Source organism: Trachinotus anak, unplaced genomic scaffold (assembly GCF_046630095.1).
Source record: "Trachinotus anak isolate AG129_WGS33_773 ecotype Australia unplaced genomic scaffold, CSIRO_AGI_Tana_v1 ptg000009l, whole genome shotgun sequence".
Taxonomy (NCBI): Eukaryota; Metazoa; Chordata; class Actinopteri; order Carangiformes; family Carangidae; genus Trachinotus; species Trachinotus anak.
In genome coordinates, this window is record NW_027273860.1 from 16,805,757 (window position 1) to 16,830,000 (window position 24,244).

The 24,244-nt window shown below is 39.4% G+C and overlaps 1 protein-coding gene across 3 annotated transcripts in view; it reads right to left on the reverse strand.

Moving 5' to 3' along the window:
• LOC139625538 (E3 ubiquitin-protein ligase HECW1) overlaps positions 1–24,244 on the reverse strand; it is a 78,599-nt gene that overhangs the window by 26,465 nt on the left and 27,890 nt on the right. For all 3 annotated transcript variants that reach the window (XM_071485594.1, XM_071485592.1, XM_071485593.1), the window contains 6 exons: positions 23,193–23,268; positions 19,827–19,996; positions 8,698–8,840; positions 8,363–8,463; positions 6,272–7,266; positions 5,024–5,597 (listed from right to left, as the gene is read on the reverse strand). In XM_071485594.1, the coding sequence (XP_071341695.1) occupies positions 5,024–5,597; positions 6,272–7,266; positions 8,363–8,463; positions 8,698–8,840; positions 19,827–19,996; positions 23,193–23,268 (2,059 nt within the window). The remainder of the gene's footprint in view (positions 1–5,023; positions 5,598–6,271; positions 7,267–8,362; positions 8,464–8,697; positions 8,841–19,826; positions 19,997–23,192; positions 23,269–24,244) is intronic.

Here is a 24,244-nt window from a genome sequence, read left to right on the forward strand (position 1 = left end):
AGCCACACTTTGCGGTAAAGACGGCCACAGCTGATCACACAAAGCAAAACTTGTCATTTCACTTCAGCCTTTGCGGTCTCTGATGTGTCACACTTTCATAGACCTCATCCTCCGGAGGATGCAGCCCCTGCAATGGGATACAGCTATTGACATATTATCACCATATTAAGTTATGGCCAGTGTGTTAGCATTGGTTACATTTTTCCTATTTACATATCCAGCGGACACAAAGCAACATTAATTTTAAATTGGAGTTATGTTTCAGGCCACCTGGCAAATTTAAGTCCAATATTCACTCTCCTATTGCCTCTGGTTTGGTGTCCAACATGTAGCTCTTTAGTTGCTACTTACTCCTCTATGTCCACCAGCTAGCTGCTAACCTTTTCTGTCTGCAGTTTGGTGTTGGGCAGGTAGTGAAAAGTGGATTTATTAGAGCTTTGTAAACCGAAACAGTAAAGTTGCAAAACCTAAACAATGAGCTAAAAGAGGTTAAAATGCTATCACATATTGGTTTGTGACTACAAGTCCTGGTGCTTGTCAATGATTTGAAATACATTGGCATTGAAAATAATCCAGATTTTTTCATTATCAATCTTCTTTCTTGTGGTAAGATTGGTAATTTAGCTTGACTGTTGTCCCTGGCAGCTGCACACTCATTGGCTTTTGGCTGTTTCTTTGTAACTGGACTCTGAGAGCATTTCATATGTGATCCGGATGAGGGAAAATGTGTGTTAATGCGAAGTGAAAATAAACACAACATGCTTTGAGATGGGAACATGGTAAGATCAGCAACAGTCAGTCAGCCTGGTGGAAATGCAGTCCATACAAGGCTTTCACATAAACAAGGAAGCATTCCCACAGTGGGTGGAGAAACATGATCATAGCAGATGGAAAGCATGATTAAGATACAAGTGCAAAAGACAGAAACATCACTGTCATCACAGTGGGTAGAAAAATCACAATAAAATGAACACAATCACTATGAGTAATGCTATGAGTAAACATCTCATCAACACAGGTTCTGCTTGTCCAGAATCATCTCCCAGAAATGACAGATTTTCATGACTTGAGCCTCACAGGAATGCTGGGTTGAGATCAAATACAACACGACAACATCACAGCAGAAAAACACTGTTTCTGCCTCATACTATAATACTAGCATACAAGGGAACTACATTGTGATCACAGCACCAGGAAGTTTGAAAGTTTGACTGTAAAGTGAAGTAATGAATCAACTGTGAGCAGTTCAAACGTCACAGATACAGAAACAATGACTATATGATGAAGCTTGATGTGGACTCTGTTGGTTAAAATCTGTGTTCATCTGCTGATTATCAAACTTAAACTTCCAGTAATATGAGTTTCTCTCTTCACACCCCACCACATGACTGTGGCTGCACATGATGCGATTGATAAATCAATCAATCATCTGCTGAGCTGAACCAGAGATAATACAGTGTCTCATCTGGTGTTCAGTTTAGTTATGATGTGACCTCATTAAAGTCTCCCTCCCCTCAAAATGTCTTTTTCTCACCTTAAATCAGTTTAACACCTGGACAAACACTGAAAGTCATCTCACCTTACACAGGTGTGATGATGATGATTAACTTAAACTGAGGATGGATGTCTCAGTGAAGTTGGAAACTAGACTTTTTCAATAATATAAAAAAATATAGCAATATTTCCCACCAAATGCAATATATAAATATTTTTTTTCCCAATAAAACCTCCCAGCGATAATATTGTATATTTGCAATATTTGACCTGGATTATATTGAGATATTAAATTTTGGATATTGCCCCACCCAACTGGAAGCATCTTGTGTCTCCCAGTTAAAATTTTGAAATCCACTGTATTTGCATTTCCATAGATTGATTGATTTTTAAACAGAGTAATTGAACTTCTTTGTAAAACAGTCATAACAGACACAAATTATTGTGCATCAATTATAAGGTTACAAGACACTTTTATATCTGAGCCTTATATTGTCATATAAGACAATAATCTATAAAAGTAAAAAATTATAATATATAATCATGTTGGTCTCCCAGCATGTTTATGTCAGGCTAGAGGAGGCAGGAGACCCACATTCTGTCTTTCTAACATCCACAATGTTTCCACTTATAGTTCAAAAATGAATCTATTCAACACAGCAGCTAGTAGTTCACACTTACCATACATTACTTCAGTGGTGTGAAGTGGTGAATATACGCGTTACAATACAGAGGTCTAGAGAAGCTCGAAAATTATGTAACTGATGAAGTTGGGAACAGAATCAAATGCCACAAAATAAACACAGGCCCAGGTTTAAAATGCCAATTATAGAGGCTTCCCATAAAAATACACTGTATAGATCTAAAACATGTTTTCAATCAAAAAATGTCATAACTACAATATGAGACATTAATACCAACAACTGGACCGGGTGTGATTTTTGATTTAAGGTGAAAAAACAGCTAAAAAATGAGGACGAGTTCTTAAACTAAGCATATTTTTTTTTTCAAACTGAAAAAATGTGTTTTGTTTTGATGGGAACAGGAGGGTAAAAAAGAGAAAACCATTAGAAACAGCAAACCTGGTGAGGAGTCTGGCAGTGTGCTGATTGCATTTCACAGGAGGGAATTTCATTTTGTTTCTGCAAGAATATGTGTGTGGGTGTATGGCTGTGTGTATGTGTGTGTGTGTGTATGTGTGTGTGACCTACTTTCGTATCCCAGTCTACAACAGCTGTCATGTAAAATGCACAAATACAGTATAAAACATGAAGAGGTATCCAGTGAAACAAGGCCAGTCAAACGAACTGTAGGCCATATGCAGCAGCTGAAACCAGAGGTGGGAACAATTTACACTCATTTTCTACTGGTATATTGTTGTATATGAGAATATTGTTTGTGCACATTTTTAATTAGTTTTTTTTAATTTAGGAACTTTTACTTTTACTTTTATTTAAGAGACATTTAAGATTTCAGAACATCTGTACAAATGCTTCTGGTATTTCATATGTAATTTGCGTGTCTAAGTTAAATCAACATCAACTGCTTCAGTATTCATATGATTATAGTTTTGTCAGTATGACCTGAACTTCTTTTAAATCCTTTTCAAATGGTGTATGCAACATTTCTGGCTTTAGTTATCTAATAAACACAGATCTCCATTAATTAATGATCACCTTGTTCGCACATGATGCTCTCTCTGTCATCTCAGTGAATTTCATCATTCATTAGCTCATAAACGGGAGGGACTGTTTTACAGCCTGACAGCATCCAGGTCAGTTAAAACTGATGAGACATGACAGTCATTTACAGTAAATTCAAACAAAAGCAGCTATTCATGTAATGGCTGCGTCTTGAATAACAGTCTGCACGAACAAATAAAGCCAGGGTATACCTGTACTGTAACGTCCCAACACACTGTAACAGCACTCATGTCAGCAGTACAGCAACAGAGTCGTGTCACACTCATCACTCTGCTTCTTTGATTTCCTTTTTTTCAACCAGAGATTTTTCGTTCACTGACATTTTCTAATTGCTTCTATTTGTCCAACAAAGGTTTTTTTTCCTATCAGTGTCGATGAAAGGAAAAACTACCTGCAGATTTTCACAAAAAAAACGGTATCAAGAAAGGAAGCAATTATGCACATGGAGCCACTGGGATTGATGATCAGCCGATGGTTGATTGATTGACTATCATGTAAGAAAATGAATAAAAAATATTAAATACATAAAAAATATATATCTATATAAAAAACTGAGGAAGAAGAGAATTGCCTTTGCTATTTACAGTATTTGATGAATATGTTTTTACAGGGCTCTTATGAGGGTGGAGGGAGAACCACCCTGTGTTCACCATGATTGTAACTGAGGAAACTCAGGCTAAGAACAAACCAAATCCATTACAAGCAAGGGATACATTTGGAAGGTGTTATTGTGTTTACACTGTGGACACTGGCCAACAAAATGCGATGTAATGAAATATCACCATAACAAATTTTATATTTCGTTGTTCGGTTTTAATTATAATAAAATATATTTCCTTGGCTTTAAAATTCACAACATTTGCATCGCTTGGCAACAACTGGCTTAACAGGATGGGGATCAGCCAGGAGTTTTAAAATCCTGACAAGTTTTTAAATTGATGGAGAAAGAGAAATGTACTGATCGCTTTAAAGCCTTCAGTGTTTAACAGTTCAGCATTTGAGATTACATAACGCTCTCTCTCTCTCACACATACACACCCTACCTCTCTCGCCCTCTCCCTCTGACACATAACTAGTTAACTATCACTGTTTTTCTTTCTCTCTCCCTCCCCCTGCAGCTTTCCCTCACACCTAATGTTGCCACCTTTGATGAAGTGTGAGAAACTGGGACACTCCAGGGTGTGTGTGTGTGTGTGTGTGTGTGTGTGTGTGTGTGTGAGACATTTTTTCCCCTGATTTTGTTGCAACATCCTCCACGTCCATCTCCTAAATTTAAGTTTTTTAAAGTTATTTTGTGGGAATTTTTAAGCCTTTACAGGAAAGGTGGAGACAGAGAAGAATTATGGGATGGGCTTGGCCAGCCTTGACTCAAGGCGGGGACCAGTTGCTCAGGGCTCAGAAGGGCTGGTATGTGCCCTAACCCCTCAGCCATTGGACAGAAATCCTAAATCCTCTGCCTGGATTCACAGAGGGGTTGTGGATGTGGATGCATGTGGCAGAGTGGAGAAGGGCATTTTCACAAAAAACGGGACAGTTTGTGAAAGAATATTTATTTCCCGGGATAGTCGCTCAAAAAGGAGAAAAACGAAACGAAAAAGAATAATCTCGGGAAAACCGGGATGGAAGCCAAACCTACTCACACCTGCTGCTCAAACCAGCTTCACTGCAGCTAATGTTTGACCTTTACAAAAAGAAAGAGACTTGGATGCTTATTCATGAGTCTGACATGAAAGCTTGTCAGCAACTGCAGGTCAGACAGGTGCTTTACAAACACACAACACCAAACATCTTATGTGAATATAGCAAATAAGAAGGTTTTATCTCACCGATGCTGTTCCTGTCGCTGGGCCCGGCCACAGCTGGCTCCCCCTGCTCTCCCCTCCTGGCCTCCTTCCACCTCCCCGTCCTCCTCTCTCCTCCTCCTCGCCCGCCAGCGTCCTGGCCCTCTGGCGTGTTGCCGACATCAGGTAGCGGCTCAAAGGCGCTCTCCTCATCTTCATCTTCATCCTGGGAGGAGAACACGGTGCTGCCGGAGAGTCTGTTGCTGTCCACCGAGGAGAGGCGGGTGTGGCTGCAGAAGCGGCTCCGCCCCTCGTAGCCTGAGTTGCTGTAGCATGACGTGCTGTAACAGGAAGTGCTGTAGCAGGAGGTGCTGTAGCAGGAGGTGTCGCAAAACTCACACTCGTGTTCACCTGGCGGTCTGTGGGTGCTCCCGCCAACTCTTCTTCCTCCTCCATTACTGGAATCCCCCTCCTCGCTCTCCAGGCAGGAGGGAGAGATCCTCCTGACAGCTGTGTGTCCTCCTTCACCTTCTAACAGCTGGTTAAGCTCAGACAGGCGTTCTATGGAGAGGCTGCGGGGGAGAGAGCGACGGCAGCAGGGACCTGGACACTCCGGGACCTGCCGATATACACAGATATAAACATTTGCAGGGGCAACAATTGTCCGGCAGCACAAACATTAGTTGATCACACAGCGAACTAACTAATTTATTTACAATTTTTGCTGATTTTTAGAAGTGGTTCATGAAAAAGTGAGAATTTTGAAATTCAGCTTTGTGTTTTTGGTCGGTTTTGGGAAACTGTAGCTTTAGGCTACAACCACAAGACTACGTTTCCAGGAAGCCGATTGTCTACTCTCAGGTGTACTCAGCTGATTAGTTTCAGAAAATACTATCAGTAAGGAGTAAGGGCAGATGGAGCATTATCATGCAGAACTTTTCAGAACAACAGCTGCTGGCAAAGACAACAAGGTCAGTAACACTTGTAATTCATTACTCATGCTGCTTTCATTACTGGTAGTCGAGGCTGATAAGACCCAATCAGGGAGCGATCGGATGTGTTTACATCATTGTTTCTAAAGGTCTCCATTTTTTCCTGTGCAGACTACAACACAACCCTGGAGTTTAAACGGGGCCAGTAGCATTTCCATTTTCGAGTAGTGTGGACGGGAGGTGAAAATGTAGCAAAAGAGATGTGTTTTAAAAGGAAAACAAAGTAGTGTGGATGTAGCCTTAAGGGATCTGTGGTGTGGGGGCCAAAGTCTGAATACCCATGTAAAGTCCATCACTGTACCTGAGAGGGAGACTGGGTTGTATCCTCCTCTTCCTCGTCATCCTGCCCCTCCTCCTCTCTGTCTTTGGAGTTTTTCAGTGTTGGTGAAGTGGAAGTGGTGTCTTCAGTGGTGTTCGTATTCTCCCCCTCCCCAGCCTCTTCCTCCTGGCTGGGAGGTCTCTGTTGGGCTGAAGGGAGACTGTGAAGGAGGTGGTGAATCCGGATGTAGTGGGATCGCGGCGTCTCCGGCTCGCCGCAGGCTGAAGCGATCACCGTCTCCAGCTCTGACACCGGGAGGGAGCAGGGGCGGTTTTTACGACGTGAGGGAGCATGGGAGTTGTAATTTGTGAAGAGGGACTGGCAAGTGCAGGGGGCACTGCTTCTCTCTCCCCCCTCTGTCACCTCCTGTGGGGCACCTTCAGCTGGTTCTGCAGGAGCCTCCTGGGATGTGTTTTCCTCTGTGGGAGCCTCTGCCCCATCATTTGTTGCTGCAGCTACAGGGTTGTCAGAGTCTGGCTTTGGCTCCGTTTCCTCCCCAACCTCCTTTTCCTCCTCTGTTATCTCCTCCACCTGGGGTGCAGACTCTTCTCTGTGCTCCTCCTCTCCTTCCCCCTGCTCCCTTGCCTCCTTTCCTTCCTCATTTTCCCCCACTCCACTGCTCTCCTCTTGCTGTTGAGCCGAAGCCCCCTCCTCCTGCTCCACCTGGGGCTCAGCAGGCAATGGCTCCTCCCTCACTGTGTTCTCCTCCTCCACGGTTTCATGCTCCACCCCTGATGATGCCTCCACCTCCTCTTCATCAGCAGCAGGTTCGACCTCCTCGGCTGTGGACGCCTCTGCTGTGGAGGCTGGAGGAGCGGGGGTCTCAGGGTCGGGAGGGGCATCCAAGGGGAGGTCAGGCATGTCAGGACCCACACTTAATGTGTCGTCATCAGGTGCAGCTGTAGCATGGTTGTCATCTGCTGCATTTCCCTCCTCAGGACAGGCCGCCTCTATGACCAGGGAGACCTCCTCATCATCTGACAGAAGAACAAACAAACATGCACAGTTGGTGCTTTTGAATTAGGTTCTTGACAACTGCAGAATTCGCAGCTTTGGAAGTGAGAATTACAGTTCATAGGTTGACAAAAAAAATAGAATTACTGTCTCGCCGTTTTTGTGAGGTCACTGTGATCTCGACCTTTGACCACCAAATCTAATTAGTTCATCCTTGAGTCCAAATGAATATTTGTGCCAAATTTGAAGAAATTCCCTCAAGGAGATATCCTGTTCAAGAGAATGAGACAGACAGACAACCTGCCCTGGCTGTCGCTGCTCCTGATAGATGTTTGTCAACAATGTGTTTAATGCTATGTTCTGCTAATGTGTTTGCACCATTTAATAAATCAAGGAGAAAAACAATTCAATAGTAAATAGTTTGTGTGAATGATTAATTTGCGAACACAATTCTGTAATTGACAGAAACTATTCTTCATAGTTTTGTTCTCTGTGTTACCTGCTGGACTCAAATACAGCACTGACCTGCAGAAAACACAACACAAACTGTGTCAGTTTACAACCAACTGTGTTGTCAAGGTGATCACCTGATGCTCCAAGTTTTCACACATCTCCACATTTGTGTTAGTCGGTCTTTACGCAACAGGAACGAGCAACAGCAGCTGTTAATACTTGTTTTATAGAATCTAAATCCAGCATCAGATCCACTTAACAGGCCGAGTCCTTTTGAATCTCTCACTGAATCCATTTAGCTTCTGCTTTAATGTACAGCAGGTAACTAAAGTTAGACATAAATCAAACTCAAAGATGAACTGCTTGCGTACTTGCATAGGTTTAACGTGATTTAGCTCCAGGTGAGAAAATCTCCTGCTGACGACAGCACAGACAAAAAATTTGTTACCACCTATTAAACCTGACATCTTATCCTGTTTACACTGCATGGTCATATTGAGGAGATACCAGCCACCATTGATAAATAATATCAAAACAATTAATGCATGACTTGAGAGTGAGATAAACAAAGAGTACATGTGAACAGATTTCTTTAAGGCCAAGAGGAGACAGCAGGATTGATAGTATCTCTGTCCACGCTGCTACACGGCATGATGCCTGATGTACCTGGGTGAATCGAGGAGGTCAGCTCAAATCTGAACTGCAGCTGGCCGCAGACATGATCTGTTGGCATCCTGCGACCCAGAGAATAACTCACAACCCGGTCCCTGCAGACGAAAGACAGAAAACGGAGAAAAGACTGAGAGCCAGGAAGAAAACAGGAGCAATTAAAGTAAAGATGTTGTTATGATAATAATGATTTCGACCAGCAAGAACTTGCAGTACAGAGAATGCATGTATGTATGTACGGTCGACTTCCCATGTCGGCTCTTCCACGGCTCTGAAAACTTTGATACAACAAAAACCTCTGCATGAGTGTGTGAGGTGTGTGTGTGCTTTACCCAATGGCATGTTTTTCCAGCAGCCTCTGGACAGGGACAGAGAGCTTCCCCAGGAAGCGCTTGATGATCGGCCGACTCTTGGCAAACTTATCCTTCACCTCGATCTCCAGGACGTCAGTGGGCAGAGACACAAAGTTAAACCTCTGGAGAAAAAGACACAGAGGAGAGGTCACCTTAAGGATTAGATGTGACTGGATAAGGGTGAGGTTTGATATTTGTGTGTCCACTAGAAGGTCAATGAAATTCAAATAATTGTTGTCAACTTTAAAAATGACTTTCATGTAACTGTTTATTCATTACAATATACAGCATGTTTTGTAGGAAACGTACAAATGTACAAACTGCACATACATCATTCAGCACAGTGAAGCTCCAACAGTAACAAGTAAAAAGAAGTAAAACATGTTTTTGACTGAAGGGGGCTATTAATCAGAACAACACACTGCGCCATAACCCCACAAATCCGGAGAGATCCTTTTTAGGTTCTTGCCAGAATCTGGATCAGAGCATGTCCAGTCCATAGTTTGACCTGTACATCTCTGGATTCTGGGGTATTTTGTGCAGTGTAACCTTCATCAAGATTGTAGATTGTTGTTAGATTAAACTGTCTCAAACTAAAATTCTTTACACTGCACTGGAACCAAATACAAAACTGTAAGGTTTAGTTTTTATTGATACTGTGTCATGAAGAGCAATTTCTGAATCTGTTTGGAGGTCTTAACTAACTCCACAAAAAATCCACAACATGTTTGTTGAGAATATTCAGTCTTATTCTTGTAAAAAAGTGAACAAAGACCTTCGCGTGTTTCTTCTCACTCAGTTGCCAACTGATGGTCTCTTTTATTGACGCTGCAGTGTTATGATGGATTAAAATATCTTTCCAGAGCTTTGTACCCACTTAACTGAGAGCTCCTTTCTTGTCCAAGCCAATCGGGGATGTGTGTGGTTTTAGTCTGAATGAAATAAATAATCTCCCTCTCTCCCTCTGTCTCTCTCTCAGTGGGGGTCTGATCGCCGTCCAAGCTTCTTAAACGTTGCCTCAGAGCCCGGGACTTAACTGTCCAAATCCTCCAAGGCTTTTTCCTCACCTACCAAAATAAAATTCAGAGGGAAACACTGTGTGTGGCTCAAGGCCCTTTGGGACGTGCTTCTAAATTTATGTCATTAAAGGAACACTGGCACAAACTTAGCAGTTTGAATCCAAAAATAGCCACATGGTGCACCCTTCAAAAATATGTTGAATAATAACATTCATGACATTTCTTTATCTTCAGCTCTACTTCCTGACTGCTCTAACTGTTCTCCTGTATTCTTCAACAAGCACAGCACAGTCTGCTTTGATAAGTGACTGCTGGATGTTTAGACTGGTGTAAATATTATGTGCTGACTCTTTATATAGAGCCTGCTGCATTGTCCTGACCCCACTGATGAAAAACAAACTCTATGTCTGTGTCCTCATGTTGGTTTGAAGCCAGTCGACATCAGGAAAGAACAAATGGCTTTTGTGCGAAACTTCCTCCACCTGGATCATTTCAGTAGAGGCTCGTTATCTCAATATCTATTACCACCTATTACTCTTTCTTAGTATTAAGCATTAAAAATTAGGAAAGCTACCACAGACCACTTACTGCTGCAGGTGTGTATAATAAAAAGGTCCCAAACTGTACAGTAGGTTCTTAGAAGGCCTGTGGGGTTTGTGCAAAGACATAAGTGTGACTCTACAGTGCTGTAAAATAAGAACAATAATGTCTACCCACAATGCCTACTGTCAAGCATTTAGCCAATGGCAGGCCTTACAAAGGTTATGTATCACAAATGTTTCATTTCCTCTTTCAGATATGAAAGAAATTAAAGGTCAGATTAATCATTAAGTGATAAACACCCGTGGAGTTCAACCTAAAAATAAAACTATTCCTGAAAAGGTTCACTCTTGTAAGTTTATAATCAAGAAGTGTTCTTCTTCATGTGTGCTCTTTCCAACTCAAAAGACCTCTTATATCTGACATCCCAGCAAATACGACTGCCAAGACACTTCTTTATAATTTATATAGAAAAGATTCTGTATGTAAATGAGGAAGAATCATGTGTGTGATACCATTGTCTTCATGTTGAATCCATCGTGTCACTTTTTCACATTTTGTGGGTATTGTGTTTTTTATCCACCTATCAATGTACATTTCCAAAATACAGAAGTGGACTTCCTCTAATGATGAGTCCTATGATTCAGGAGAAATGTAGAGCCCCTTTAAATCATTTGGAGCAGAGACTACGTCTGAAAACTTAAAATGTCACAAAATGAGGTCATATTTGAAATTTTAAAGCAATTAATACCAACAGAAATGAATTCTGAGCAGCCTTATAGACACTAGCAGTGATTTCAACACACAAATGTATTTAAAATAACTCCATGACTGGGTTAAGTAAATAAATTGCAAAATAATAATAATAATAATGATGATAATGACAATGAACAACAGAATAAAGAGTTTAACAAATGGATAGATCGAATGTATTTTTTCTAATTTGTAGTATTTCATATGTCAACTCATTTCAGTGTCTCTCTGTTGTGAAGATTTCTAACAATATTCTGAGCACAGAGCTGCAGGAATCTTTATAAAAAGGTATTTTTATAACATCTGAGTGTGGTGCTTTAGGGAACCTCTGTGTAACAGTTCTCTACGGCAGCAGAGGAGCTTTGCTGTGGTGCAGAATGAGCCTGAAGCAGACGTCACAATGTGGCCCTGGTGTAAAACTGCATGATTTTAGCTCAGGTTTCTATAAAGACATCAGAGCTTCAGCTTCAATGAATCTGGTTTGTTTTTGTAATTTGGCTCATCATGTCATGTCGGGCTCATCAGCAGTATCTAATAATTTTTTCTTGTTAGGTACATTTCATTCATAGTGAACAGACGTATTAGTGTGTAACATAAATAATAATTCAAAAGTATGAACAGTAAACATTGAGAAAAAGAGTATTTTTGATGGGAGATGGGAGAGGGGGCGACCTGTCCCCCTGACTTTTTCATATGTTGCCCTCTGACTCTCCTGCAGTTAACATCATAAATATCAAGGAAAATGAACATGATTATAAGAAGGATTAGTGAACTAACAATTTAAAAGAAATATATATAACATTTCCTTTTTTTCTTCGCACAATAACCAATTCCATCAATATTTGTTGTTTGTAATATCACTTTAACATAAAAGCTACTAAAAATACAGATTTAACGATGTAATTTAAAAATGCAGAGAGGGTCAACGGATTTCAGCACATAGAAATGCTGGAGTGTGTGTGTGTATGTGTGTGTGTGTTGAGTCTAGCTGCTAACCTTACAACTGAGCTGCACTTTAGCCAGCATTACCCTCAGTTACCCTGTGTATGTGCGTTTCATTTTCACTGTGTTCGGTTTGTAAATATGTGGTCTTGACTGTTTTGTGTACTTTATCTACAGTTCGAAGAGGACAGATGAAAAAAGATAAAATGAAACATGAATGGAGACAAAAACAGGGCAGGGAAGAGGAGTGAAATGAAGAAAGGAGAGAGCGCAGACATGTGAGGAGTGCATCTGTTTGCATGGGGTGAAAGGAAATGACTTTGTGGTGCTGAGGAGGTAGAAAAATGAGAAGAAGAGTGGGGGTGGTGGGGTGAGGGGGGCAATCAGTGTGCCGGGTGATAAAGGAGGAGGATGAAAAGGAGTCAAAGTGAATAATTTACAAGATGAGCCAGGAGGGAGCAGACGGAGAAAAAAAATGTGTGCTGGTGAGGGGGAGATGCGGGACAAACTTAATAAAGAGGGTGAGATTGTAGCGGAGAGAGAGTGGAGAGACTCTAATCTGTGGGAGTGAAATGAAGCTGTGCAGCGGGAGGAATAGGAGGAGAGGAGGTAGGAAGAGATGGGAGGAGTAGAGGAGAGCAGGAGGATGCAGGGAAATTGGGCCTGTATTTAGCACGAGATTTGGTCTTAAGAATACAGTGTGGACCGGACGAATGGAGGACCAAAGCTTTTGCTAATATTTTAAAAGCAGCGAATGAGACCATGCAATAAATCTCACATATGCTCAGAACAAAAATATCCAGAGACAGCTCCATCAACACAGCGCTGACGTCAACTATAGAAATACACAACCTCTAAATGATCGCAGACATGTCTTTTGTTTCATTCTGGCTACTTCTTGTCCGTCTGCATTTACTCAGATTGAGCTCATCTATCAGTCTGCCTGATTTATTTATCACTCTGAGCTAAAATAGATCCAATAGACTTTAATCTACATAAAAAAGGGCTGATTATTTTTACATGCTTTTTATAATGGGGAAAAAAAGTTTTCTTTAAAGCCAGCCTTAATGAGTCAGCATAAATCTCACAAACTCAGTTCTTGCTAAAAATATTTTCCATTCCCGGCCAGATCAATCAGTTACATCATCATCATTGCAGGTTTTCCATCATCAGGGATTGATACTTCAAAATAAAAGCCACTGCAAACAAATATGACTTCAATATGTAGTTTAATATATGATTATATATATTGTTAAATATGCCGGTTATAACTGATAAAATAACTAACTTATATATTATAGGGATGTGGATGATGTGACATAATTGTGTGTATGTTGAATCACAAAACATCGCACGTGCCTTGTTTTGTCTGTTTTTATGACACTTGCATGTTTTCACTGTGTTATTAGTTTGACAGCTGAGAATCAAACTAAATGGATGCAGGTCTGTTTCCTTATAGACTCAGATGTCTGTGTTGTTGGGTGAGAGATAAAAGACCAGTAGATGGTTCAACAGTCGTGACCACAGCCACAGCAGAAACTGTCTGCATTATTATGTGGTGCACATACAGTGAACTCAGTTCTCTATTGGGGCCCGGTGACCTTATCACTGCTCTACTGTAACCAGCCAAGCCAGAGTCTCTCTCACATGCAGGAAGGTAGATAACGGAAACTTTCATCACAGCTCCACACACCATCCACACAGCAGCATGACCTACAGCGTGGCACATAATGAGGGACAGTATAGGTTTGCATGCCTCTCTCCACATGAAAGGCATTGATCCTCACATGGTCAGAAAGGTCATTTTCATTGGGCTGCACACTGGATTCATACTGATGTTTTTACATTTAGAATACATTTGTGAAAGGGGAAAAGACTGAGGTTTGTTGTGGCCAGAAAATTTTTAGAGGGTTTTATTTCTCTTATGGTTGGGCTGCAACACTTTGCACGTTATGTATATTGCACTCAAATACTGTCGCATACTATGAATATTTGCACTGTAACCACAAAGAGTTTCTCTCGCTGAAGCAATTTCCAAAATGTTTCACAGAAAATATTCAATGAATTGCAAATATGACCATTAGGCAACCTCAATGTACCGTGAGGCACAGCAGCATACTGACGAGATGGACTGAAGAAACCGACACACTGTGGGCAGGCGCCTTCCTGTGGGTTTGAGTGTGGACCAATACAGTGATTTCCTATAACTGCAAATCTGAAAATAAACTAAAGTCACAACTAAAATAAGTAAAACACTGTGGAGAAATCACCTCCCCTTGTAGGCCTGCAACCCTTAGCAGCAGCTCTATCCCCACCCTCAACCAAATGCGGCTGGTGACAAGATCCAATGCCACATAACCTGAATTTCCTGCACTTAAGCTGACTAGTCTGGAAAACTCATGACATTTATTGATTCATCGGTGTATATTCAAATCAATACACTAATACTATCAGAATAGCTACCTTTACCTCTACCTTTCCCACCCCCTGATCATTTTTTCTTCTTAGTAATATTCAACTTTGGGTTTAATGTCACTGGTTTTGTTTTTGTGAGTCCAGAACAAAGACACACCCAAACTTTCACAGAATAAGAAAATATAAAATGTAGTACATTTACATGCACATGTAAAACGAGGTTACTCTTAGGAATCAGATTAAGCAGTAAAGCTGAATACAGCAGGTCAGTAATCCTCCCAGGGCCATCATACTGAGGGGACCAGGGGAGGTAAGGTACCCGGGGGCCCACAGGAGTTAAAACACTGTTTTTAATCTGTAGTTTGAAATTTCATCTTTTTAGCATGATATGTAAACTCTTGCTGTTGGCTGAATAAATGGTTTGATGGACTGTTCCTTGTATCTGAAACACTCTCCACACTCTGAAAGGGGCTAAAGGTTTATTATTATTATTAGTATTATTATTATTTAACATAAGACCAGTGACTCAGTTTAAGAACGAGAGCAGGTCTTATCCTGAGTTTCCAGTTTTAATACTTGGGCTGTCTGTTTTTTATATCAACGGATCATGCCTTTAGGTTTCTAAAGTTTTATTGGGCTACTTCTATGTTGCGACAGTCTGGGCTGCACTAAACTAATTTTCCGTAATTCTGCAAAGAAAAATGATTCCAATGAGGTCTTATTTCATTTTATCTTTATTGATTCAGTACTAGAGTAACCCTTTCTCAGCGTAGGGGCTGGAGTAAGATGACTTTTTGGCTCTGTCTTGTGCTTGCAGCTTGATGAAGACCTAAAACACTGTGAATGAAATAATGTAAAGCCTCACAGTGAAAGCTTCTCGCACTCTTTTCAGTATGTTGAGAAAAGAGGATGAAATATGATGAGATTTCAGAGAGTGCAGACTTTTTGAAATGTGTTCAAAACACTTACTGTTTACTGACAACCCTAATAACCACTACAGATGCAGAGGTTTACACTTATTAAAAGGGATTTTTGCTCTGCTCCACTGCTTCCAGCCATATCTCAGAACCATGGCTTTATTCTTTAAACTGTATATGTGACACAAGACAATGTTTTAGGCTCTGCAGTGACATCTTCAGAGGTAGAATCTGATTTTTAAAGACTTCTGTTTTAGTCAGACTTTGGACGAAACTAATTTATTCTGCCTCACTCTTCTTACTTTCCTGTCTGAAGTCTCTGTCGTGCACTTGTAACAGGTAGACACCCGACTTGAAGTGTTTTTATGATCTAGAAATCAGCTTCCAAAGAAATCTAGCAGGGAAAATTAAAATGAACTCATTTCATTTGGACATGCGAGAAAATGACGCCCACACACAGCTCTGGGCCTGTATCAACATTAGTGTATTCAAATGTAGCATTACAGACTTTTATTCATGTCCAAATTAAAAGCTACTTAAACGTCTTTTAGACTAAAGGAGAGTAAAACACTGCTGCTCATCCTCATCCTCAACCAACAGATACAGTGGCATTAATCAAGGTCAACATTGATCTGACATACTGGCAAGAAGATAAATATAACCCCACATTAATTATTCAAAAAAAGTATTCTACTCCAAAAACACACTTTCCAGCACTGTGCAGGTTTCCAGGGATCAGTTCTTGTCTTGGCACATTTTGTTGGTGCTGTAATATTTCATCATTTTATTTTATTATAAGATGATTCAGAGCTGTGTCTGGAATCTGCAAAGCTCTGGACTGCAGTATGGTTGGTATGCTGACTGAACAAGCAGGCTGTGGAGACCCATTAGAGTCATACTGTGCATTACTGCCAAGCAAGCCGAGCTCCACTCAACATGGGAGCTGTTTGGAAAGGGAAAGTGGCTTTGAGCTGAGTGGATGCTGCCAAGAGGGACATTGCATTACATCCGTGTATGGAGTCTCCGGAGGGACACAATAGTCTGACAGAAAATAGCTCAATATTATGCACGAAGCACTGAGTCATTTCCAGTGTTGTTATGGTCTAACCTATCCACAGCATCACTCTCTTATCAGTCACTCAACATTTCACGTTCTCTCTCTAATAACCGTTCAATCTGAAATTCGCCAAATAACAGTACTGATCACTAATAATGTTGTTCACTTGTGCCTTTAATACTATAAAATAAACATTAACAGTTATTCCTGCAGTAGATCCTGAGAAACCTCCGCCCATCAGGCAAAGTAAAGGTGAGTTATTTGAGCCAATGGCTGCGTATAAATCTGGTTCATCTGCAGAAGTACATCTGTTCGGCTCAGACAGGGTTCCTTGAAATAAAAGCTTTCTCTGTAGCTTCTCAAGCTGACTGAATCAGCAGCATATGCACAAATATCGACATAACACAAGAAAGACGACCACTAATTGGACATGCATTGCAGTTCTGCATCTTCAACATCAGTTTTACAGTTAAAGTGCAGAGAAAAGTACATGCACTATTCTAAACTGCCGAAATCTCCATCTATTATTTACAGTATACAACGTACTACAAGTCTTTTTTTCTAAAAGCTGAATTTATCTTTACTTTTTTGATCAGTATTAAATCAAATCACTGAAGAATACATGTAATATAAAAAAGGCCGCTCATAATGATAAAGCCACTGAGAACTTTAACTTTTCAATGTCTGTCTTGGCTTGTAAACTAACTTATAATGTATATAATGTTTAATGCAGCTTTAAATTGCTGGGTAACAATGACATAGTTTCAAAATGGTTAAAGATTACTGGTCACATTTTTCCAGTTGTTACTGAAATTTACAAAGTGTAATGTCTTGGTATTTCTGAAATGAAAGCATAGAACAAATAAAAAATAAAGATTTTATTTTAAAAATGAATCATGTGAAGCTACCATCTGGTCCTGTTCTAATCTTCTGGGTCAAGATTTTTGCTGTTGGATGAACCTCTGATCGACAAGTTTGTCTTCCTTTGTTCCTCGTCTTTTTCTCACCGTTCTGACAGCAAATTACAGCCCTACTTCCTGCACTACAGTGGTGTAATATAATACATAAGTGTAGTAACACAGTTTGCTCCAACAATGCCTTTGTACAAACCTGTAGGAATTGTTTGCATTAACTTTCAACGCTTCATTTACTTCCATTGCTGCATGAAACCTGGGAGTTAACCAGTCTGTTAATGCCTGAAAAAAATCTATGAAATTTACATGATTTTCTAGTTTTTGGTGATCTATTTTTTTTTTTTAAAGTTCAATTACCTTTGCACAATTTAATGTTATTCACTGGACCTTTTACACATTTTTTGTAAAACTGAAAAATGGAGGACTCTAAAACATTTGACTGTTACATACACACTCACATACAGTATACACATATATACGTGGATGTATGTATATACGTATGTATTTGTGAGACAGTGTCAGATGAATGAGTGTATCTTGCTCACAAGACATGTCAATTTGGGTCAAATGTAGTGACATTCTAAATTAAGACTGCAATTACCTTCATTATTGATTAATTGCTGATTGTGATCAGAAAATAGTGAACAATGCCTGTTTTAATTTCCCTGAGCCCAAGCTGGCATCTTAATATTTCTTGTTCAGGCAAAAATCCACCAATATACAAAGAAAGAAAAGCAATTCTAATATTTGAGAGGCTGGAGTCTGAGTTTTTTTAATTAATAAAACAATGATTCATTTATCAAACTAGTTGCTAATTAATTTTCTGCCAATTAAAACATAACAATAGTTACAGGAAAATGCCACCATCATGTAATCTTCCTTATATAATTTATCTTGAGCCTGAAATGTTCATTTTATTTCAGGACATATTTTCTTTTAAACATGATAGAGCTTGTCATAAAATATTTTCATTTTCAGTCATTATTAATCTGTCGAGAGCTCATTTTACAGATTTTAAATTATATGGATATTTCTCCACAAGTTACAAAATGAAGATAACTGTTCTTTATTCAGATTTTTACTAATAAAGCATACTCAGAGGGATGAATATGGAATAATATTATTTAATCCATATTTCTCGTGCCGCTAATCTACAGTGTCCACAACAGGACTGATGAGCGATGAATTTTCCAGAAACATATGGTTTTCCAAGAGAAAGTCCTTAATGAGAAAATCAATTGTCTGATCTCATTTTCCACAAAGCAAACATGATTTTCATGGATTACATTGATCCTCTTACTCTAGTAATGAAACCAAAGAAGCCCCCATTCTTCCCTTGTCTGTGTTGTGTAGTCGACTGTACTGGTTTATATTGGGAACATATGAATTTACGGACATTTTCTTTCCTTCAGAAATCCTTTCATTTATTCAACCTGGACTAAATTCATAATATGTTGTTTGCTTTCTATCAATGCTCATTAAAGAAAAAACATATAGACCAATCCTCAAATTTCCCTATATTAGACATGAACTCACACACTTAAAAATACCAGGGTTAGTTTAATCAACGGACACTGTTGAAAATTAATTGTGTACAACAATAAAAAAAAGGAGTTAAAAACTAAAAAATAGCCTTTGAATTCATGTTTTAATTCAAAGTCTTATTTACTACATTATTCACTTGCGTTGTATCCACAGAATCACAGATTATATGACTGTAAAACTAGTAAAAACTATTTTCCTGTCTCTTATGTCTCTACCAGTAATGTTAGCTAAAATTACCTGTTCTTGGAGGTTAAAAAAACAGATTTTTTTAGATTAAATTTATCTACGCTCCGAGTGAAAGCTACAACAAACAAAGAAAACATTCATTCATAAAAAGTTGACATAATATTATCAGAGATGTGATTGTAATGTTACTGTTCTTCTAAAGTGGGCCATTTAAATATTCCTGGGTGTTGGCTGAAGGAATATCACTGCATTAAGTCAACAGTAAATCTGTTGTATTACTGAAGATCAGAGTGACATGGACACTGTTTGTGGGAGAGCTGTTACACTCTGGTATACACAGCTAAAGATGTCTTTCTGCTAACTTAGCTTGCTAACTGATGGCAAAATATCACAAAGAAAAACTAGACTGGAAGAAAAAAATATCTAATGACTAGAAAACTATTGTTTTTCGACTGCTCCCTCGAGGGGTCGCCACAGCAGATCACCATCTGCATATTTTATTTTTAATCGTGTTTTCAAGCTTCTCTTACAGTCAGAGACAATCAGCGTCTAAAGACTGAAGAACACACATAGAGTCAGACTCTTAGGATTCCTAACCTTCACTTTTGTTTAAAGTCAAACTCCTCGCTGCTTGCTCAATAACAGCAGGTGACTTTAAGCTGAACTTACAGAGGATTGTACTTGGCAGGTGCAGCCTGGACACAAATGACACAGGAAACAATATGGATACTGATAACATATTTAAATGTCTAAATATAGCAGAGAAATCTTTCAAGACATGCAAGACAAAGTGTATAGCTATGTGTTTGTGTGTGTGTACCTCTGTGCTCCACTGTGGGTTGACTGTATTGCAGACCACCCCGGAGCGTTTCTCCTGGCCGTGGTGCGGCAGTGAGGGGAAGATGCTGTGCTTTCCAGGCTGGATGGAGAGCTTCAGGTACGGGTCAGGATTGAAGAACATCCCCTTCTTCAAACCAACTGCCTGGAGGTCTGAAGGACATGAAATCATACGAGGACGGGGTTATGTGAAATAGGAATGACACAAAAGAATGTGTGTATTCTGTCAGCCCTTGTGTGAGACTGACACAGAAGGATTTTCATTAGTGATCTGTATGATTCAGATGAGTGCTGAGATAAAAGAGGCTTGCATATTGCCTGAGCAACACCATCAAAGTACAACCCCAAGTATTTTGTCTGAATTTTAAAAACTTAGAAGAATATCAGAAGCCAAGTGTTCAATCTGTGTCAAGTCCAATGAAACTTTTGAACTCCTGAATATGAAGTTTTTATCTTTATGCCCAAAATCTAAATATGTCAATATAAATAAATAAATGAATAAAGGATTCAGTGTTTCTCCACCATAATCTGATTCCTGGTGGTTTGGAATGAGTTAGCAAACACCATTTCAGTTTATGTTTGGAAGTAAAATGTTAAGACTTTACTGTAATTTCCGAGAAAGTTTCCTAGAGAGAAATAACCTAAATTACTTGAAATATGTTGATTGTTAGATAAAAACTAACACTGTGCTGTATTTTTGTCAGGGGCTTTTGATACTGTTGATCACAATATTTTGTTAAATCAGCAGATAATTCTGCTTAAAACGGATTCAAATCATATCTCTCCCCAGTCGGTAAATAAAGGGGTCCTTCAAAGATCAATTTTAGGCCAGCTGCTATTTCCTCTGTACATAATTAGTATTTATTTTCTAACTCAGCCGTGTAAAGTGCATTTTTATGCTGATGATACCATCTTGTATACCTTGGCCCCACTGCAAACCAACCAGGCCTTCTTCATGTTAAAGTCTCATTTTAGTGACCTCTCTATTCATCTTCTAAACCCAAAAAACACAAAACTTTCACAAAAACTGTTGATGTTCCCATTCCTACCCTTGCTCTAAACTGAGAGCTATAGTACGGCAGCATAAATACTTAGGTATCATCCGAAGATTGTTGTAGAAAACTTATGTTAAACATCTTGCTCAGAAAAAAGAATTCAAATTGGGTCATTCTACCAAAAAAGCTTGTTTCTCCTTTGAAAACATATATGTTTTGTATGTAAACATCCTGTTTGCTCATGCTGCTGCCACTGCTCTTAAACCACTGAATGCTGTCTACCACAGTGCCATTTGATTCATTAGATAACACAGCTGTCACACTCACCACTTTACATTGTATAAAAAGGTTGGATGGTTATCACTGGCATCTAGAATATATCAGCATACCTGAGTCTTCATTTATAAGACCTTGCTACATAGGCTGCCAAGATATTTAACATTCCTTGTTAAGTTCAAATACAATAGCCATAGCTCCAGATCACAGCTGGTGTGACAAATCCAAAATTTCCCATACCAACTCTAAACTGGGACAGACTGGTTTCCAGAACAATAAAGCTGCAGGACAGATTGAAGTTAGCTAGAAACACTCATTCATCTGACAGAGTACAACTTCGTATGACAAATCATATTTGTGACAGTGTTGATTAGTGTGGCTGTGTGTAATTTTTTTTTTTGGAGTAAATCAATCTCAATGAATCTCAAAGACATTTCCTGAATCTGTTATGCTTATCCAACTAACTGACAATTCATATAAAACGCAAACTACAGTTAATTATGGAAAAAAAAAAATGGCCCTGGGTGTGCTGTGTTACCAAAAACTGACATAAATTCCACAGTGAAGCCACAAAACATCTTTGTTTTATATTTTGATGCAGAGTATGGCAAAAATGATTGAGTTATGGTAATGTTAATGAGAAATCCAGAGGAAGCCAGTTACACTTAATTTCATTTTTAATCCTTTGAGAAAGATTAACCCAGATTCATCCAGCTCAGGGGTGTGAATGAAAAAGATATGAGTCCACTGACACAGTTAGCAGCTAAGAGTTGTTCGTGTTGTTGCATCCATTATGTTTGTCATAAGGTAAATGTGAAGCTTTTGTAAAAACACTGCAGTCATCTTTTTATACAGGGGATTACTGGAAAAATCCTGCTGAGTGAAAAACATTGTAACAGGTCTTCTTACCTGTGCGCTGTTGTTAATGAGCACAACATTGCAGAGTAGAGTTGCAAGTTGAAATTGCTGATATACATTTATTTATTTTTTAAATATGTGTCATGGTTGTTGGATTTTAAGTGGTGTGTGCATAATTTGAGTTATAAAGGCAGCTGGAGGGGGATCCTCTCACCAATCCAAGGTTACATGTGATGTAAGACTAAATGATCAGTGATGTAAGACCTACAGTGTATGTAGCAGATTCAAGTGGGAACTAATGCGCACACTACACACATATATTTGATTTAGTCTTGCAGAGCGAGTTGCTTGATTCTAAATGTTTACAAGAAAACTTTTCATCATCGTCTTCTTTAAATTGTAGTTTTGGGTTTGCTGTGCATATAGGGAATGCTGCCTTATAAAAAACTGTTTGTGAATCATCACATTTTTAAGTTTTCTTCAGTATGTATAGTTGTCTGGACATCCATGGGTGTAAACGGGACCTGCTACTAGCTAATTCAGCTCACTTTTAATGGTAACTATCAAACTGCAAACAAATGTAAGCTCAAGTTGTAGCCAACAGCTAACTCACTCAATCCATGGCAACATTATACTTCCTGTTTACATCTCCTAAAGCCTTATGTAACCTGAAGTTCCAAATTCAAAGCATGATTATCTCCTTAATATAATTAAGAATAAGATTAATGATAAAGAAGCAACTGTCTTGATTTTGTCTGAGGGGATGAACACAGTGGCAGACTATAAAACCCCTGATTTACAGGAGATAATTTCTCTTGTAAAAAGCAAAGAACTGCTGCTGGACACTGTAGCCTGTGATAAGAACCAATTGATAGTAAAGTGACCGTACATATAATTTACAAAGTCACACAGGTAGGTTTGGTGTTATTTTAATCTGTGTTGTATTGCACAATATTGAAACAATAAATGTCCCAAGTTTATCATGTTGTTATACTGTACATCTGCTTTTACACGAACATTGGCTGGCATTGACTTGAACCTACAGTATTGATGCTTTTAGACAGTCAACACTAAAATGACATTGATAGAGAGAGGTGCAGGTGAAGAGAAGAGTCAGATAAGGACCTAGTGTGTCGACACATTGATTAAAGGGCACTGAGTATAGGAGTAAAGCAATACAGGAATAGATGGAAGGAAAAAGACGGACATATGTAGCATACCTGACAGGGAAAAGTTAATGAGTCTCCTGTTGCCCAGTCCATGGTTGACTTCCGGACTAACCACCGGTTTTAATACCTGAAGGCAGAGACAGACACAAACAGTTAACAACTGTCTATGAACAAGAATAACATGAAAACACACTCAACCCTTCCTTCTCTCCTACACCAGCATCTTCCTTCCTTTCCTGTAAGATGAAACTTTAATGATGCCCACGAGGAAAGTGGGTCACTGCAGCCAAATAACGGTATGCAAGTAAAAAAATAACAGCATACAAGTATGGAAATTATATGGTAAAGTAAGTAAAAACTGAGCAGGATCCCAGAGACGCCAGACATGGTTTCAAATAGATATAAGTTAGGATGGGGACAAACCATCTCACAGTTTTTTTTAAAGCTCCATTTTCAGCCGGACAGCATCCTGCAATCAATACTCTGTCTTCATTATTCTGACATTGATTCTTCAGCCAGGAAGAGGAGGAGCATGGGGGATGGGAGGAGAAACAGAGGAGCTGATGGAGAGTGGAGGAAGTGGAGGACAGTGTAAATACTGTGTCGTGTCAGCTCCACCAGACAGTGGAAATGTTTTGCTTTGCATCCCATACTAAACCCAATTAAATAGGAACAGGAAAAAAACTGAAATGACGGCCAAGATATCTTATTATTTATTGACTGATCAAGGTCACAGAGACACTGCACTAGCATAGTCTTGAGTTTCAGAAATTCTGCATTCTTCCCTCTGGATTTTGTTTGATGTGCAGATCACTGATTTGTTCTTACCCATGTTTGACCCCTAGTGAATCAGGATTGCTCTTCAATTTTAAAGCATTCAAGGCAATCAGTCATTAGTTTAAGGAAATGCCCAAATAATCCCATGTAAGGGCAGCCATATGCAAACCACCTGACACAAGAACGTAAATATAAAGAATTACCAGGACTACAACCGCCACTACTACTGCGAACAATAGTAATGATGACAAATTACCAAAAGTCAGTCACATAGTAATTAAACACTGTGGGGGTCACATGGCTCAGCTGGCATGAGCGTGTGTGGA